We start from the raw sequence: 17,889 nt of genomic DNA, 5'->3' as shown, positions 1-17,889 counted from the left end.
TGTCTGACTGTCTTTTCCAAGGTAACTCTCTTGTAACTCCAAGGTCTCTCTTGTGCGTTTAGACGCATCAGATAAAACAGCTGATGAAAAGCGGGAATTTTAAAAAATAATAGGTTAGGTTATATATTATCTAATAGCACCGATAACATAGTAACATTGCTTCATAGTAATTTATAATAATATTGATACTTAATAATTTATAATTATAGTAATACTTAGTAATTAATAATAATAGGAATATTTAGTAATTTATAATAATAGTAATACTTAGTAATTAATAATATTCATTAGTCATTTATAATAATAGTAATATTTAGTAATTTATAATTAGTAGGTAGTAGTAATTAGTAGTAATAGTAGTAAGTAGTAATTAATTTAGTGATAATAATAATGGAGCATCTACAGAGACAGGTTTATCTTCACATATTAAAAGAGCAAGAATTGGAGGAGAGCATTTTAAAAATGATGCTCTCAGATGAAGGTAAACCAAAAAAGAGTAAAACTGATGAAATGTATGTGAATAGGGTTGAAGAAGGATACCAAACCAATTTAATAACTAAATATATGGTTGATAATGAGACCAAGTTTCATAGTTTCTTTCGCGTGACGAAGAACCAGTTCCATTTCTTGTTATGTGTTATCAAGGAAGACATAACGAAATCTCCTACAAGAATGGTAAAAAGAGAGTGATAACACCAGAAGAAAAACTTGGTGTCACATTAATGGTTAGTACAAAATGTTAATTCTCTGTGCAATTATGAAAACAACAGCATTGCTTATTTATATCTGGAAATTACATATTATTAAAATATTAATTAACAAAGCTTCTTAACCTCGAACCTCGTTATCATAAGTTGATAAACAACAAACTTTTAAATTCTATGTCAAATTTTTTGTTGTTTTATGAAATGGACGCATGCAGTCACTGCAAAGCACTGCTATCATCACCAGTCGATGCAGCAGGCGCATGCGATTTCTCGCGTCGGACGCACAAGACAGACCGATCGTATAAAGTTTACATTTGAGGAGTGCACAGAACATCGCTTGCGACTGCTGCTTGCGTCAAACGCATGCGACAATCGCATAAGAGAGACTGCGCCTTAAGGAGCAGGTATTCCAGCGCGTCTTCCTGTCTTAGACCATATAGAAAACGTAATTTTCTCCAACAATTCTAACGCACAAGCTTACGTTTCGCATTGATAGTTTTGCCAATTTACTGTCTATTTGGGAAAGTTGTGATTCTAATGTCCATTATTGCATTATATGATATAGTTCTTTTAACACTGTCATAGGCTGATTTGAAGTCGACGAAGAGGGCGTGTATCTATATTATACTAAGAACCATCATCATCATTCAATCTTTGCTTGTCCACTGCTGGACATAGATCTCACTCATAATTTTTCATCTGTTTCGATCTAGTGCCTCTTGTATCCAATTCCTATGGCCACGATTTAGATCGTCAGTCCAATGTGTTGGTAGACGACCTCTGCTTCGGTAGATATCATCTCTTGATCTCCATTCCAGTATCCGCTTTGTTCATCTGTTATCTGTCATTCAAGCCATGTGACCTACCCAGTTCTATTTCAGTGTTGCTATTCTATCTACAGCATCAGCCACTTCTGATCTTCGTCGTAGCTGGCGGTTTGGGATCTCTCGCAGTGAAATGTCCAACATAGCACGCTCCATCGCTCTTTAAATCACACAGACCTTTTGCACTGTTCTCCTTCTTCTTCTTCAGGTGCCATCTCCGCTACGGAGGTTGGCAATCGTCATAGCTATTTTAATTTTTGAGACAGTAGCTCTAAATAGTTGTTTTGAGCTGCATCCAAACTATTCTCTTAGGTTCTTCAGCCATGAAATTCGTCTTCTTCCGATGCTTCTTCTGCCATCTATTTTTCCTTGCATTATGAGTCGCAGGATACCATACTTCTCGCCTCGCATCACATGTCCGAGATACTATAGCTTTCTTTCTTTAATTGTAAGTTCAACTTCCTTCTCTTTACCTATTCTTCTCAGTACTTCGTTGTTCGTAACTCTATCTACCCAGGAAACCCTCATAATTCTTCTATAGGTCCACATTTCAAAGGCGTTAAGTCGTCTCATTGTCTCTACATTTAACGTCCATGATTCCACTCCATAGTATAGTACACTGTATACGTAACATTTTGTTAGGCGTACTTTAAGAGCTAATGTTAAATCTTTGCTACGTAGGACCTTTTTCATTTTCATAAAATTAGAACGTGCTTTTTCGATTCTGACTTTGATTTCTGCAGTGTAGTCATTATTTTCTGTTATAAGTGTTCCTAGGTAAGTGTACTTTTTTACTCTTTCGATCTGTCGGCCCTCTACTATCAAGATTTCGTTAGTATTACGGTTGTTTTTACTAATTTTCATTAACTTCGTCTTTTTGATATTGAGAGAGAGTCCGTACTCTCTACTACAGCTTACTATTTTACTCATGAGTCTTTGCAGGTCTTGTAAACTATGAGCTATTATTACTGTATCATCTGCATATCTGATGTTGTTAACTAAGACTCCATTTACTCTTATGCCGACTGTTTCATCTTCCAGAGTTTCTCGCATTACCTCTTCAGAATAAGCGTTAAATAATAGAGGTGATAGTATGCAGCCTTGCCTGACTTATCTCTTTATTTCCATTTCTTCAGATGTTTCTTTTTCAATTCTTACTATAGCTCGCTGATTGTAATAGAGGTGTGTTATTAGTCTTAAATCTCTTTTATCTAGGTTTTTAGTTTTCAGAATTTCCATGAGTCGATCATGTTTTACTTTATCAAACGCTTTATTGTAGTCTATAAAACAGACGTAAAGGGGACGGTTAACATCCAAACATCTGTGTGTCAGCACGTTGAAGGAGAATAATGCCTCCCTGGTACCTGTACCATTGCGGAACCCATATTGAGTGTCACTAATATCCAGCTCCAGTTTAGAGTGTATTCTGGCGTGGATAATATTCAGCAGAATTTTCAAGGTATGTGACATTAAGCTTATGGTTCGGTAGTCACTGCATTCTTTGGCATTCACTTTCTTTGGCAAACACACAAATGCTGATGTCAACATTTCTCTAGGGATGATTTCCGTAGTATAGATAGGGTTGAACAATTCCACTATTATGTCCAAGTTTTTCTCGTTGACCAACTTTATCAGCTCGCTAGGTAATTCATCTGGACCAGCAGATTTATTGTTCTCCTAGTCACAGTCAACCTTTCCGCTCCGTAAGTCAACACTGGCAAAATACACTGATTAAATGTTTTCACTTACTGTAACCATACAATACTACTGGTACTGGGAACCATACGATAACTAAAATATAGTATTCAAACCGAAGTTGAGAATATTTATCTCTAATCTGCAACACAGCATTCCTGAGTTTGCGCACACAGTTAGTGGAGGCTTGTGTGTGAACATATAGACACTATTTGGAACTCATTTTTGAAACTGGAAACCTCCTCAGTTTACCAAAATTTTAAAGCGAACTTTCTCACTCGATACAATATTTTTATATTTTGTTCTAACTGTATATAAAACAGATAATAATAACATACCCTTAATTTAGGTGTTCGAATATTTCCTGGACAAGATCCTGCCCATACATATGTAGGATGGGTCACAACACAATATCATTTACACAGTAAAGACTTCAACCAAAACCAAGTATTAAAATCGTCCGTTATAGTTTTAGACGATTTTGATCGCATAATTGATGGGTAAGTATCATAAAAAGTATATAGTTTTTTTTACTACAAAAATACGCGTACGTCGTTGAAGATTTCTGACATCAGTGCATTGCCAAAACATTAGAATAGGACTTTTCATCATGGCCATGTTTCTTATACAGTGAGAAGCTAGGATTGACATCATTAATTAGAATATAGAATTATATATATTATGTGTACAGTAAACAAAACAAAGAAAAATATCTATGACAAGTAATGATGCCTAGCTTCTCACTGTATAAGAAATATAGCCCTGATGAAAAGTCATATTCTAATGTTTTGACAATGCTCTGACGTCAGAAAACTTGAATGACGTAAGCATGTTTTTGTAATACAAAGAATATAGTAACACATTTTGGAAACAATATATTTATTTACAGTGTGGACAGACAAGCGTGCTACATGGTCAGAGCGGACGAATTATATAATCAAGTCACACAAGATGCCTCAGGAAAAGGTGCGTCCCAAGGAATGTTTATTGGATGTTTCTTGGATGCTGCTACAGGTATAATCACGTTTACTTGTGACAGTAAACCGACCTCACATCGATTCAAGGTAAGTGTACATACAGTTTGACAGTAAAATAAAAAATAACCATTCAGTTTAAAATTCAATTCAATTTGTCGATTGACAAGATTCTTAGCAAAAATCCTATGTTTAAAAATTTTCGAAAAAAATTCAAACAAATATAATTTTGCAAACCGTAGTCTAATTTAAATTGGGTTAAGATCGAAATTGTGTGCCGTTTATGCCAAAACTTGAATCTCGACCCTAATAAGGTATTCACGGGTGAATCTTGTGGTATGGCAACGTACATTGACATGCATTAATCCAAAGATTTCACCAATGAACCTTGCGTAAGGCATGACATGGTCTTGGATAACTTCTTCCACGTCTTTTACCATTCACACTACGTCTATCGAACATAACAAGATCCGTACAAGCTTTGTAAGAGATACCTCCCCAAATCATTATTGATCCTCCTAGGTAAGCTACTGTTCGGTTATAGTTCATGAAGCAAACCTTCGAAAAAGGTTTTGAAAAAGAGCAAACGCATTGAAAAAGCGTCAATAGCCGAGGAAAGATTTTTCTTTGTTGAAAAAAGAAAAAAAGGAAAGCTTATTACATAGCCTATCTCAATTTTCTCAATCAATAATAAATACATGTATTCCAGTTTATTAAATATCTTTTCTTGTTTTGGTTTTAGATGGAACCGGAAACCAAGCTATTTCCTGCAATTTTCGTTGAAGCCACCAGCAAAGAAGTGCTGCAGTTTGAGTTGGGCAGGACTACTACAAGTCTTCCGTTATCTGCAGCTGTTCTGCAAAACAGCGCCAGACATGTCACCCCACAATTCCCTCCAAGGTTGAAGGTCCAATGTTTGAAACCGAATCAGTGGGCCAGGGTATGTAAAATAAACGGTGATACTCCTAAATCATGATAATAAAAGTAGTTCTCGATCAACAAATTGCTGTTTGTATTACATTAAATACTAGGCTGTTCGATATGTTTTGCGGTTCGATAAGAGAGGGCGTTGCTACTAGCCTAATTTTATTTTTTTATGTTGGTACACTCTTCATATGAACGTTTGTGAAGTTTTATTTTAATCTGACAATTCATTTTTTGTTCACAAACCATTTAGTATCGACGTGTTACAGTATTTTTTACAATGGAATCAATCAAGTATCGTGCAGTAATTGAATTTTATTTTTGGAAGGTTTAACAACAAAGGAAATCAAAGGAACAACACCAGAAATAGTAGAAAAAATTTAGTAGAGGAAAGACATTTAGTAGAAGCTCCAGTCATCTCATTGGGCAGTGTAAGACATACTTTGAAGTAATTAACATTCTAATTGGGAAATAAGCCACAATTTAACTCGAAAAAATAATTTTATTAACGTTTCGACTTCCACTTCGGACGCCGTTGTCAAAATACAAAATATTAATAAATTAAATAAAAATGTTTTTGCTTAGTAAAAAAATTCTTCTAATAATTTAATTTGATCTGACTCATTTATGTCGGCAATTCAGACATAAATTATACATTTTAAAGTAGAAGACTTTAAAGTGATATTGCCAATATTTATGAGTTCCGTTCCTGTGACGACATTAGTGAAAAATGGTTCATTCGATTACATGAAATAACCCTAACTTAAGAATATCCGTCACAAAAAATCATAGCATGTGATCTATCTTTAAAAAGACAACCACATGCAACGACGGACACAATATATTCTGGATATTATTTTAACCTTTTAGACCAACTGAAGGTAAAAATTCGTGAAAAAACCCGGTTCGCAGAAGAAAAAAGTCCTTTCTCATTAGGAAAATGCACCGTGTCATATGAGCGTTTTAACAATGGCTAAAATCCATGAATTTAAGTTCGAATTGTTGGAGCATCCAACGTATTCATCAGATTTGACCCCTAGCGACTTCCATCTGTTTCAATACCAAAAAATGAATGCGTGGACAGCGTTTTGCATCAAATAATGAGGTCATAACAGCTGTGGATGCGTAGTTTGCAGCCCTTCCAGATTCTTACTTCGGGGATGAAATTTATAAAGGCCACGTAATACGGAGTGATGACGACAGACTGATTAACAATGTGTTTTGGGAAAGACCAGACTGTAGAAGACCGACAGGACAGCCTAGAAATAGGTGGAAGATGCAATCAGAGAAGACCTGGAGAAGATGGAAGTAAGATCATGGGAAATAGTACAGGACCGGAACCAATGGAAGACAATAGTAAACGCGGCAAAGACTCACAAAGAGTTGCAAAAGCCAAAGATGATGATGACGATAAATTATACTGAATAATAAAGTCTATTTCAAACAATTAAATTGTGTTTTTCTTATCGAACCGCAAAACTTATTAAACAGACTAATATATAAAATATTAAAGTGGATCGCAACCTTGTGATTTTGGTTGTACTAATAGACGGAGAGGCAGCGCTGTAAAATCGCATTGAATTTACTAAAGCTAGATTTTTCACAGTTGATTACTGTGAGTGTGCAGAGGAACATACTGCGGTCGGTCAAGCGAAACGTAGAACAGGGGTTACTAAGAAGGTGTCAAAGTTCCTTTCCTACGAAGGTAATTAAATCCATTTAGTAAGGCTGAAAATCAGTACACACATTCTAAATTTAATATAAATAAAAGTTATCATAGTCGGTCAGCTGTATGACGGGACAGAGCCGGTCGGTCGGCCCCAATAGTTGATTGAGGAAATGAAGCATTTTGGCTCGCAATTTTTTCGTTCAGCATGGATTTACTTGAAATTTTCACAGAAGGTAGGGAATAGTCCAAGGATCATTTTCTATATCATGCTGCTATCGTACACTAAAACCTTGGGGGTAGTTGCCACCCCATCTAGGGGGTGGGAATTTTTTATTACATTTTAACCATGTAATTCGATGGAAAAAGTGATTCTAAGAAAAAAATGTACTTTACATTTTCTTCGTAAAACTAATATTTTTCGAGTTATTCGCGATTGAAAATAACAGTTTTTCGACGAAAAAATCGACTTTTTTTAGAGGGTTTTTTGAGAATACCTCGAAAAATATGCATTTAATCAAAAAAAAACTGTAGATATCTAAATTGCATCTTTTTGTAACACAAACCAAATTCTTTTCCAATAATATCTTTAAGACCAATACAAACCGAGATACGGCATGTTAAAGGTTAGCTTTTTTCGTCAAATGCATAATTTGAAATATTCAAAGCCAAATAATGGGAAAAATTTGCATTTTTCGAGGAAATCTTAAATAATCTTTTTTCAAGTATACAATTAGACCTTTAAAAAAATAATAAAAAGTTTCTAGCATGAAAATTAAGCGACTTATAATCAAAACAATGTCGGTATCTGCTTTTCTCTACGAAAAAATCAGTCAAACAACCCCCTAACTACCTTCTTAATTCAAAATTGGTCTTCACCTTTCTGTAGTTCCTTTTATATTTATATTATCAATACACTCAAAGAGTTTGACCTATTTAAAATGCCAAATTTTGGAAAAATTGGAGTTAAAGCAAAATTGATTTTTTGCAATTTGGTATTTTTCACCTTTCACTTTAAAATATCTCCGAAAATACTGAAGATACGAAAAAAATTATAAACTACTAAATTGTAGCTTTTTGAAGTTATACTTCTTTAGGCACGTGGGTGAATTTTTACATTCCCTGGCGCATGCGCACACCGACGCTATCTTATTAGTCGCTCAAACGGTATACGGGATCTTATTGGGTGTTAAAATCATCTGTCAATAATTGTTGGATATTATGGATAAACAAATGTTGTGTAGGTTTTTTATATTAGTTATATATTAGTTTTTATTGTTGTGATGGCAGAGAAAAAAGCAAGTTTATAATTGTAGTGACTTTTTAAATAGTTTTTAAAAGCGACAGGTGCGTAATAATTGTAAATGTTTCAGTATCCTAATAAAGAATTACATAGGTACCTACCTATTTGGAAAATTTAAAATGAACATACCAAAATAGTATGTAATACTTTGATTTACATAATTTGATTACCATCAAAATTTCTGTCAATATTCACCTAATATATTGTTTTATTATACTATGTTTTGTTGTATTTTAATATTTCAATATTCTACAAAAATCAAAATAAATTCAGAACTGTCAAAAGTTTAAACCGTTTAGTTCGTCGATCTTCCCACATAATTAGTGTGACCAACTAGCCCGAAAAATCCGGGACATGGCCCGAATTACGAAGTCGTGTCCCGGAGTCCCGGACAAGGCTTCCGGGCCATCCGAATTTTCAACGTTTTGGTAAAATTCTATTTTTAAATTTTGAATACGTTATTCTTCTAAGAATTCACATCAAATTGAATTGGTGGGACGAAAAAAAGTCGACAATTTCTAGACTGTTATAGGTACTAATACCACATCCAAAACCTTTACATTTTATATCGTGGTATTATAGTTCTATACGAGTTCTACGAAAACCCAAACTCTGGACTTGTCTGTCCCGTTTGTGTATATTATCGTCTTCTGAAAAGACGATTCAAAAACATGGATATTAAATAATGATAATTATATTTTTATGTTAACCTAAGGTTCTAGGAAAAAGCTGTCCAAATTGTTTTTAGCTGGAAAAAGCTTTCATGGAAATCCAACATCAGTTAATTTTTTCCTTCTTTGAAAACGATTTCCGGATTGGAAGTCGAAACGTCAAAAACTAACAAAAATGTAATTATCATTACAACCCATCCCATCAAAAAAAATTTGTCATCATAAAAATGTTAAATAATCAATAAATTGATGATATTAAAGTTGTAGATATATTTAAAAAAAAAAATAGCCCGATTTTCATTGAAAAGTCCCGGATTTTAGGTATATTTTTTCAGCCTTGTCCCGAATTCTACTGAATTGGAGTTGGTCACACTACACATAATGCATGTTTCTCCGTGGGTAAAAGTGTTAGATGAATGAATTCCAATAAATATTGGAAGTATATTTATTATATATTTTTTTTTCAGAAAATACGTATTTAGTTAAAATTGTTCAGAAATCATTTGTGGCATTTTTCAATATGTTTGTGTGTGTTTTATTCTTTTATTTTTTTTTATTTTTGGTACTGTTTTAGTAAAATGTTTTGAAAAGTATTCTGTACACACTACTACACACACATTCTTTTTTTAATGACTAAAATTACCCTGTGCATAGATTTTCATTACAGTGAATAGTTAGCCAGCTGTTTAAAACCTCCTGTTTACCAGCAAACACTCCCTTATTCGAACCCTTTAAACCCGCCCCAATTAAAAACTAAGGGATCTTACGGAATTTAATTTACACAGTCTTATAGCTTTTTAAAAATCCTACAAAATCATTTTTGAAGAAACTTTTTATCGCCAAAAATATATAGAATATTTTTCGAGGTATTCTCAAAAAACCCTCTAAAAAGTCGATTTTTTCGTCGAAAAACTGTTATTTTCAAGCGCGAATACTCGAAAAATATTAGTTTTTCGAAGAAAATGTAAAAAACATTTTTTTCTTAGAATCACTTTTTCCATCGAATTGCATGGTTAAAATGTAATCAAAAATTCCCACCCCCGAGATGGGGTGGCAACCACCCCCAAAGTTTTAGCGTATGATAGCGGCATGATATAGAAAATGATCTTTGGACTATTCCCTACCTTCTGTGAAAATTTCAAGTAAATCCATGCTGGACGAAAAAATTGCGAGCCAAAATGCTTCATTTCCTCAATCAACTATTGGGGCCGACCGACCGGCTCTGTCCTTTGATACAGCTGACCGACTATAATAACTTTTATTTATATTTAATTTAGACTGTGTGTACTGCTTTTCAGCCTTAGTAAATGGATTTAATTACCTTCGTAGGAAAGCAACTTTGATATCCTCTCAGTAATCCCTGTTCTACGTTTCGCTTGACCGACCGCCGTATGTTTCTCTACACACTCACAGTAATCAACTATGAAAAATCTAGCTTTAGTAAATTCAATGAGATTTTTCAGCACTGCCTCTTGGTATATAATATTAATTTCTTCTCCATTGCTAATCTTCTCCATAATTAGACAACAACTGATTCATTTTATTTTTTTTTATTTATGGTTTGATATAATTTGATTATTGTTATAGGTGCCCAATCAAAGTCTTCAAGTTCACGCTCTAAAACTGTCGGACATAAGAGGTTGGTCTATGCTCTGTGAAGATCCAATATCGATGCTGGCGCTACACATACCGGAAGAAGACAGATGCATAGACATTCTGGAATTGATAGAAATGGACAAATTGCTCAGTTTTCACGCTCACACTTTAACGTTATACGCGGCGTTGTGTTACCAGAGTAACTATAGAGCTGCGCACGTGCTGTGCAAACATGTCGATCAGAAGCAACTGTTGTACGCCATTAAATCGGAGTATATGAGTGGGCCTCTTCGGCAAGGCTTCTATGATTTGCTTATTGCTGTTCATTTGGAATCTACAGCAACTACCATGTAAGTTAAAGTTTATGTATATGAGTCAAAGAACAATATAATGATCTACAGTACAGGATGAAGTTCAACCACGTCTTTATTTATAGCTAAGAATTTTGTTTGGTTTTTAATAACAGTTATTTATGTATAATGTTTTGTATGAGCTTTTAATCAAATTTTTAGGCTGTTATTAGAAAATCCCAGAAAATTTCCTTATCTTCAAAAAGGCTGCTCTTGATTGCTCTATTCTTGACCGAATTTTCGATTTTGGATTTAGATCTTCCGTAATCCGGACTCCTAAGTATTTCATTCTGTCCACTTGTTCAATATCTTCATTTTTTATCTGGATCCTTGTTATGACTTTACCCCTCTAACTGATAATCATGGTTTTTGTTTTCTTTATCGAAGTGAATCCAGTCAATTACTGAAGATCATTTTTAGTGAGAGTTCATATCACACTTCCCTCATTAACAGATATCTGTTTTCTATTTCTCGTACTTCACCAGACTTCTACCAGTTTGGAAAAGGTTAATAGATCCCTACGTCACGAATGGAGTTTAACTTAAGGAAGTGTCTACTTTTGGGTCCCCTCTTACATACTGTTTCTTACCTTATTCCCTCAGTTAATTAATAAACTTACTAAATTGTTCAATACGTTATACCCTAAAATAGGTATCACAAATTTTAAAACAGTTAGACATTTCTTTTCACGTACCAAAATACCTGTAGATATTCGGGAAAAATCGAATGTGATAATAACCGGCAAAATAGCACAAAAGATGGAAAACGTATTAAGTTGTGAGATAAAAAGAAATGAAACTAATCGAGTTGGAAAATTTAGCGACATTAACCTATAAATTTACATTATATTGATTGTTTCCCACCTTTAGACGTATCGCACGAGTTTGGCAACTACCACTGTCACAGTGACAGTTTTAGTTGACATACTCCTCTGATACTTGTAAAGATTGGAAACAATCAATGTAATGTAAATTTATTGGTTAATATCGCTAAATTTCCCAACTCGACTAGTTTTATTTCTTTTTATCTCACAACGTAATACACGTTTTCCATCTTTTGTGCTATTTTGCCGGTTATTAGCGCGCTCATCACTGTATAATATTTCTTGTAAAGACTGTCATTTGAAATATATTGGTCAAACAAAAATAACTCTCGAAGAACGTATGACTGCCCATCGAAGTGATGTATAGACCATTCTAACGTAACAATATTCCAATAAATGCTTTTTAAAGTTGGTTTGTTAATATGTTATATTTTTGTTTTAGGGAAGTTTGTAAGAATGAATATGTAATTCCAATCGGTCAAGATCTCAAAGACTTATACGACGACCCAGAAATGGGACACAGTTTGAGAAAGTTAAAAGTAGAATCCGTCCAACCCGTAATGAAGATGTCTGATATTACGTAAGAAAAACCTCATTCATTTTTATACTCCATTTTCTGTATTATTTTTTTTTTATTTCTAGAGAGAATATTGACAATATCAAAAACCTGTACGCTCCGTTCTTCCCATTGGACGTTGTCAGGGATTATGTAATGCAAGCCCTAGCAGAATCGGTTGAAGTTAATCAAGTCCACAACAGAGATCCTATTGGAGGATCCAACGAAAATTTGTTCTTGTAAGTTCTAAAATTTATAGGTCAACTATGTTCTATTGTTAAGGTACTATAGTATATTTACTTGAAAGAAATGTAGCTTGTAAACACGTACATGCACAGAACACGTGAATAGATGTGTTGATTGTAGTTTGTAACTTTTGTAACTCATGTCATGTGACTGTCATGAAACTATTTAAAATAATTGTTTTTCCATACGATAAATACATTAATTAATACTACTGTTACTCTACTTTAAAAAAAGTTTATTCAAACACCGACAATATTATAATACTTTATAACTTTTACAACTTTAATACAATAAGGACTATGAACTTCAAATACAGCTGTTCTATAAACTGTCAACTTTCTGTCGGTTTATATACATTTTCTGACGTTCTAGACGTCACTAGACCTGTTGTCCGATTTAAGTGATTTTTGAAGTTATACTTCTTTAGACGTGATTGAGAGTGAATTTTCATTATTCTGGGCGCATGCGCACACAGACAGTATGGAGTTCGTTGCTAATCTTTCAAGTTATGCATGTATCAGCGCAAATAAGGTATAAAAATAATATATTAGTGTTTTTAGTAAATATATTATTTATTATAATTTTTGTCTCTTTGGATTTGTCCTCCTCGGGAGTAAGATAATAAATATGTATTATAATATCATCTTTATATTTCACATGATCTACTTGTCACCGTGTTTGTAATTATGTTCGAGATGTCACGTATACAGAGCGATGATAGCTTCGTTGGTAGAGCATTCTACCAGAGAAAAAGAGATTCCGGGTTCGAGTCCGGACGATTCATGTTCTTTTTTTTATTTAATTTTTGGTATTGTTTTAATAAAAAATTTTTGAAAGTGGTAGATAAGTATTAAAATTAGTTTAATATTTAAATAAAATACAAATAAACTGTTTAGTATATTTATTTCGTTGAAATTATATAATAGAAGTATAGCTTCTTACGTGCGTACAAAGTACACACACATTCTTTTTTTTTAATATGTTATAGCCTTATTCTTTAACAATATCGCTGTAATAATATTGTTGCTAAACAGGTAACTTCTCATTGTATACCGGCTGTACCAATCAAACTGTGTTTTTTCTCAAAGTTCACCACGCCGTGGAATATTCTAGCATTTATAAAATCATCATCATCCAGCCCTTTGCGTCCACTGCTGGACATAAGCCTCCCTCATTTTTGTCCATTGTGCTCTATTTTGAGCACTTTGCATCCAATATAAAATCCATTTTATAAAATACTGAAGTTAAAACCTAACTATAGCCTCAGGTTTTCTTAATATTCTGCTTTTTGATTCATTCGCTTATGTTGGATAATAAAAAAGTTAGGTACTTTAATAACTAACCATGTTCTTTATCAATACAAGGTGTTTCTGAATAACTGCGACAAACTTTAAGGGATAATTCTGCATGAAAAAATAACGACCGTTTGTTTCATAAACATTTCTTACAAAAATTTACTTTTCATTATTTTGTCTTACAAACTGACCAATTATTTATGGCTCTAAAACCGGTTGAGATATGAAAATGAAATTTAAGTTTTAAGAGGTAGTTATTGCGCATTTTTTGACATACAATTAAAACTTTTATATTCACCATTGGCGTGCATACGGGTAATATGAACGTTAATATGACCGGTATGCACGCCAATGATGAATATAAAATTCTTAATTGTATGTCAAAAAATGCGCAATAACTACCTCTTAGAACCTATCAAATTTAATTTGCATATTTCAACTGGTTTTAGAGCAATAAATAAATCGTCCGTTGACATATGTTTATAAAGCAAACGATCGTTATTTTTTCATGCAGAATTACCCCTTAAAGTTTGTCGCACTTATTTAAAAACACCCTGTATTGATGAAGAACATCGCTAGTTGTCAAAGTACCTAACTTTATTATCCAACATAAGCGAATGAATAAAAAAATGAGAATGTTAAGAAAACCAGAGGCTATAGTTGGGTTTTCATTCCAGTATTTTATAGATACTAGAATATTCCACAGGGTGTGGTGAACTTTAAGAAAAAAAAAAAACAGTTTGATTGGTACATCCGATACACAATGACAAGTTAACTGTCTAGCAACAATACTATTTCAGCGATATTGTTAAAGAATAAGGCTATAACATATTAAAAAAATCACTTAAATCGGACAACAGGTTTAGGAAATTCGAGATATCAAAAATGACCCATTTTGTGGGGTGCCCGTTTTCTCCGACGCGCAGTGTACAGTTCATCAAATATAGCTGAAAGTGTGAAATTCCCCATTGCCTGCGCTAACAATGAAGTGAGAACGCACATACAAATGGTCTGGACAGTCAGTGCGAGTGCGAGGTCCGTCGTTTGACGAATGCGCATCATGATCGTAGTTATTTTCACACTTTCAGCTATATTTGGTGAACTGTACTACAGTACAGATTAGAAGACTACAAAGTGCATATTTTCTCAGCGCCTTTATTAAATACGAACATATTTTTTTAAGACGTTAAAATGGAAGGTTCATTGAGATACATAGCTATATATGTATAGTTCTATATTTTATATTGTTTAATAGTATATATAGATTAGATGCGCCTCCCGAATACAATCTTGATGGCGTCCATGTTTTTAGAATAGGTTGCATTCGAGAGTAGAATGAATTTGAAAATATTTATTTTTTTATTTTTAGGCCACTTTTGAAGTTAGTTGACCGACTACTGCTGGTCGGAATGCTACGTGACGAAGACGTCGAGAAACTTCTCATAATGGTTTGTCCAGAAACTTGGGATCCATCCTTCGAAAAGGACGGCAAAGACGAACACCGCAAAGGTCTCCTATCCATGAAAATGGCGGAAGGTGCCAAGTTACAAATGTGTTACTTACTCCACCACTTGGGCGACATACAACTCAGGCATAGAGTGGAATCCATCATAGCGTTCAGTCACGATTTTGTCGGGGAATTACAGACCGATCAACTGAGAAGATATATCGAGATTAAACAGTCAGATCTGCCATCAGCTGTGGCGGCGAAAAAGACCAGGGAGTTCAGATGTCCTCCTAGAGAACAGATGAACGCCATTTTGTGTAAGTTCAAGAGAATATCAGGTACGTTGAAAAAATTGACAGGCGTATAATAATTGTTGTTAGGCTTGTTAATATCGGGTCTAAAATAACACGGCGGTGTGATAACGGCGAATATCTAACATAAATCTTATTGAAGAATTTATTTGATATTTCTACATCTCTTGATAGATATCTAAACATTTTTTGTAGTTGTCTACGATTGTTTGAGCTTCTTTGACTTCCTCAGTTGATTTTTTTGCAGGTCAGAGGAATTGATTTTTGTAAATTGTAGCAAATCGAAAAGGCCTGGGTACCAGGGAAGCACTAGTTGCAACCCAAGTGCTAGCTCAAAACTGCTACGATCAAAGGAAAGATGTAAATGATGTGCTTTATAGATTATGAAAAAGCCTTCGATTGAGTACAACATCATAAGCTCGTACATATACTAAAACAACTCGACATAGATCAAAAAGACATTCGCTGCATAGAAGCTCTTTACTGGAATCAAACAGCTGTCTTCAAGGTGGATAACGAAAAAAACGCAAGCTCAAAAAATTCTCAGAGGTGTAAGACACTACTGTTCAATCTATATTCAGAAAGTATCTTCCAGGAAGCTCTTGAGGAATGCGAAAGCGGCATCAATGTAAATGGTACCTGGGTCAATAATATACGATATGCGGATGATTGGGTCTTAATAGCAGACAATATAGAAGACCTCCAAAACTTTCTTAATAAAATTGGAGAACATAGCGCGGACTTAGCATCAACATAAAAACGACGAAGTTTCTTATAATCAGCCGTCAATTATGTCAACATCAAAATGCAAGACGAGCATATAACAACCAAGATGTAGAGCGCGTAAGAAAATTTAAGTACCTGGGAACCTGGCTATGTGAGGACTGAATGTCGGATATGGAAATTAAATGACGGATAGAAAGGGCCAGAAGTGCATTCATGAAATTCAGAAACGTCTTTACGAACTCTGACTTTGACCTGAACCTAAGACTAAGATTCACGAAATGCTATATATGGTCGGTGCTCCTATATGGCATGGAAGGATGGACTTTAAAAATAAACACAATGAATAAGCTAGAGGCATTTGAGATGTGGATTTATCGACGAATCCTAAAGTTCCTGAGAAGAAATGGTACAGAACGACAACTGCTATGCACAATTAAACAGATAAACGGCATACCTGGGGCACCTAATTAGAAACGAAAGATACCAGTTTCTGCAAACCTTAATTGAAGGAAAGATCGAAGGAAGAAGGGGAGTGGGAAGGAAGAAAATGCCATGTCTCCGTAATGTCAAACAATGGACAGGACTAAGAAACACAGGAGACCTAATACATACTGCAAGGGATAGAGAAAAATGGTCAAACGTGATCGCGAACATCCATTAGTGGATTGCATAAGGAGAAGAAGCAAATCGACTTTATTAGTCAGTATAAAAGAAAATAGAAAATTGTATAAAGAGGGACAGGATAATAGGTTGGACAAAGATCTTCCAAATTAAATAATAATAAAGCGTATACAAATATTTCCAATGAATGGTGTTGTAGAATACACCCTTTCATAGTTTATTAAACGAAAAATTTGACACAATACTAGTAGAACGAGGGGAGAAATACGGAAGATAGTGGGAGCACTATCTGTAAAAAATCTACAAAAAATTAATACTAGAATTTTTTTACAAAAAATGGATAATGTCAAATTCCCCACGTTGGGCACCATTGTGCCCACATTTAAATAAATAGCCATCAGAAAAGGTGGGCGCCAATGTGTAACATTCGAACCACCACAGAAAGTTTGAGGTTAATTTAAATATAAATATCAAACATGTGACAATTATAAAACGCTACAATATTGTTATTGTTGAAATATATTGCTTCTTCTATGAGTTGACTTAGTTAACAAAAGAAGATATAAAAAATGTCTATTTTAGTAAGAATCAGGAATTTGTAATGACAGTTTTAGATCGATTTAGATCAAGTTACCGTAGAAATATTAAATATATTTTCAATACAATTTCTTATCAAATAACGAAGCAAATACGAAGTCTTTTTTCGGGACCACTTTAGTAATACCTAAGAGTGTAAAGCTAGCATTAAAATTTCTTTTTCTTTTCGTTATTTGATGTTTCGTCCAAAATAACCATTTTGTTTTCATTGGCAATCAATAATTGGCTTTATAGGTAAAACTTTAACACTGCATGCTATGTGTTAGATAAATTTAAATGTTACAAAAATATTTCTGTTTCTCGATGTAATGCAAAGTATTTTTCTTCTTTCAATGATTCTATGCGATGGAATAAATATGTTTTTTTTTTAATTTTCGACACAATCGATAAAATTTTAACACTTCCCAGTTAAGTTATATAATATTCTTCTGTAAGTAAATACGTATGTCAATTTTTTATGTATTTGTGATAGTGTTGGTTCTTATTGCGACCATCAAGAACGGTTTTCTTTTATAGTAGATTAATACAATTTGGAATTGTTTAGTAGATTAGACGTT

The 17,889-nt window shown here is 33.9% G+C and overlaps 1 protein-coding gene across 7 annotated transcripts in view; it reads left to right on the top strand.

Moving 5' to 3' along the window:
• Positions 1-17,889, top strand: part of LOC126891831 (ryanodine receptor) — a 285,318-nt gene that overhangs the window by 109,831 nt on the left and 157,598 nt on the right. For 4 of the 7 annotated variants that reach the window (XM_050661140.1, XM_050661142.1, XM_050661138.1 and 1 more), the window contains 7 exons: positions 3,576-3,726; positions 4,116-4,290; positions 4,943-5,140; positions 10,352-10,710; positions 11,976-12,113; positions 12,176-12,328; positions 15,000-15,394. In XM_050661140.1, coding sequence (XP_050517097.1) covers positions 3,576-3,726; positions 4,116-4,290; positions 4,943-5,140; positions 10,352-10,710; positions 11,976-12,113; positions 12,176-12,328; positions 15,000-15,394 — 1,569 coding nt within the window. Of the gene's footprint in view, positions 1-3,575; positions 3,727-4,115; positions 4,291-4,942; positions 5,141-10,351; positions 10,711-11,975; positions 12,114-12,175; positions 12,329-14,999; positions 15,416-17,889 lie in introns of all 7 variants that reach the window. The other 3 variants (XM_050661137.1, XM_050661136.1, XM_050661143.1) reach the window with 1 other exon arrangement.

The sequence above is a fragment of the Diabrotica virgifera genome, chromosome 9, assembly GCF_917563875.1.
Source record: "Diabrotica virgifera virgifera chromosome 9, PGI_DIABVI_V3a".
NCBI classification, from domain to species: Eukaryota; Metazoa; Arthropoda; class Insecta; order Coleoptera; family Chrysomelidae; genus Diabrotica; species Diabrotica virgifera.
The sequence above is the reverse complement of the archived record's forward strand: the minus strand, read 5'-3'. Positions and strand labels throughout refer to the sequence as shown.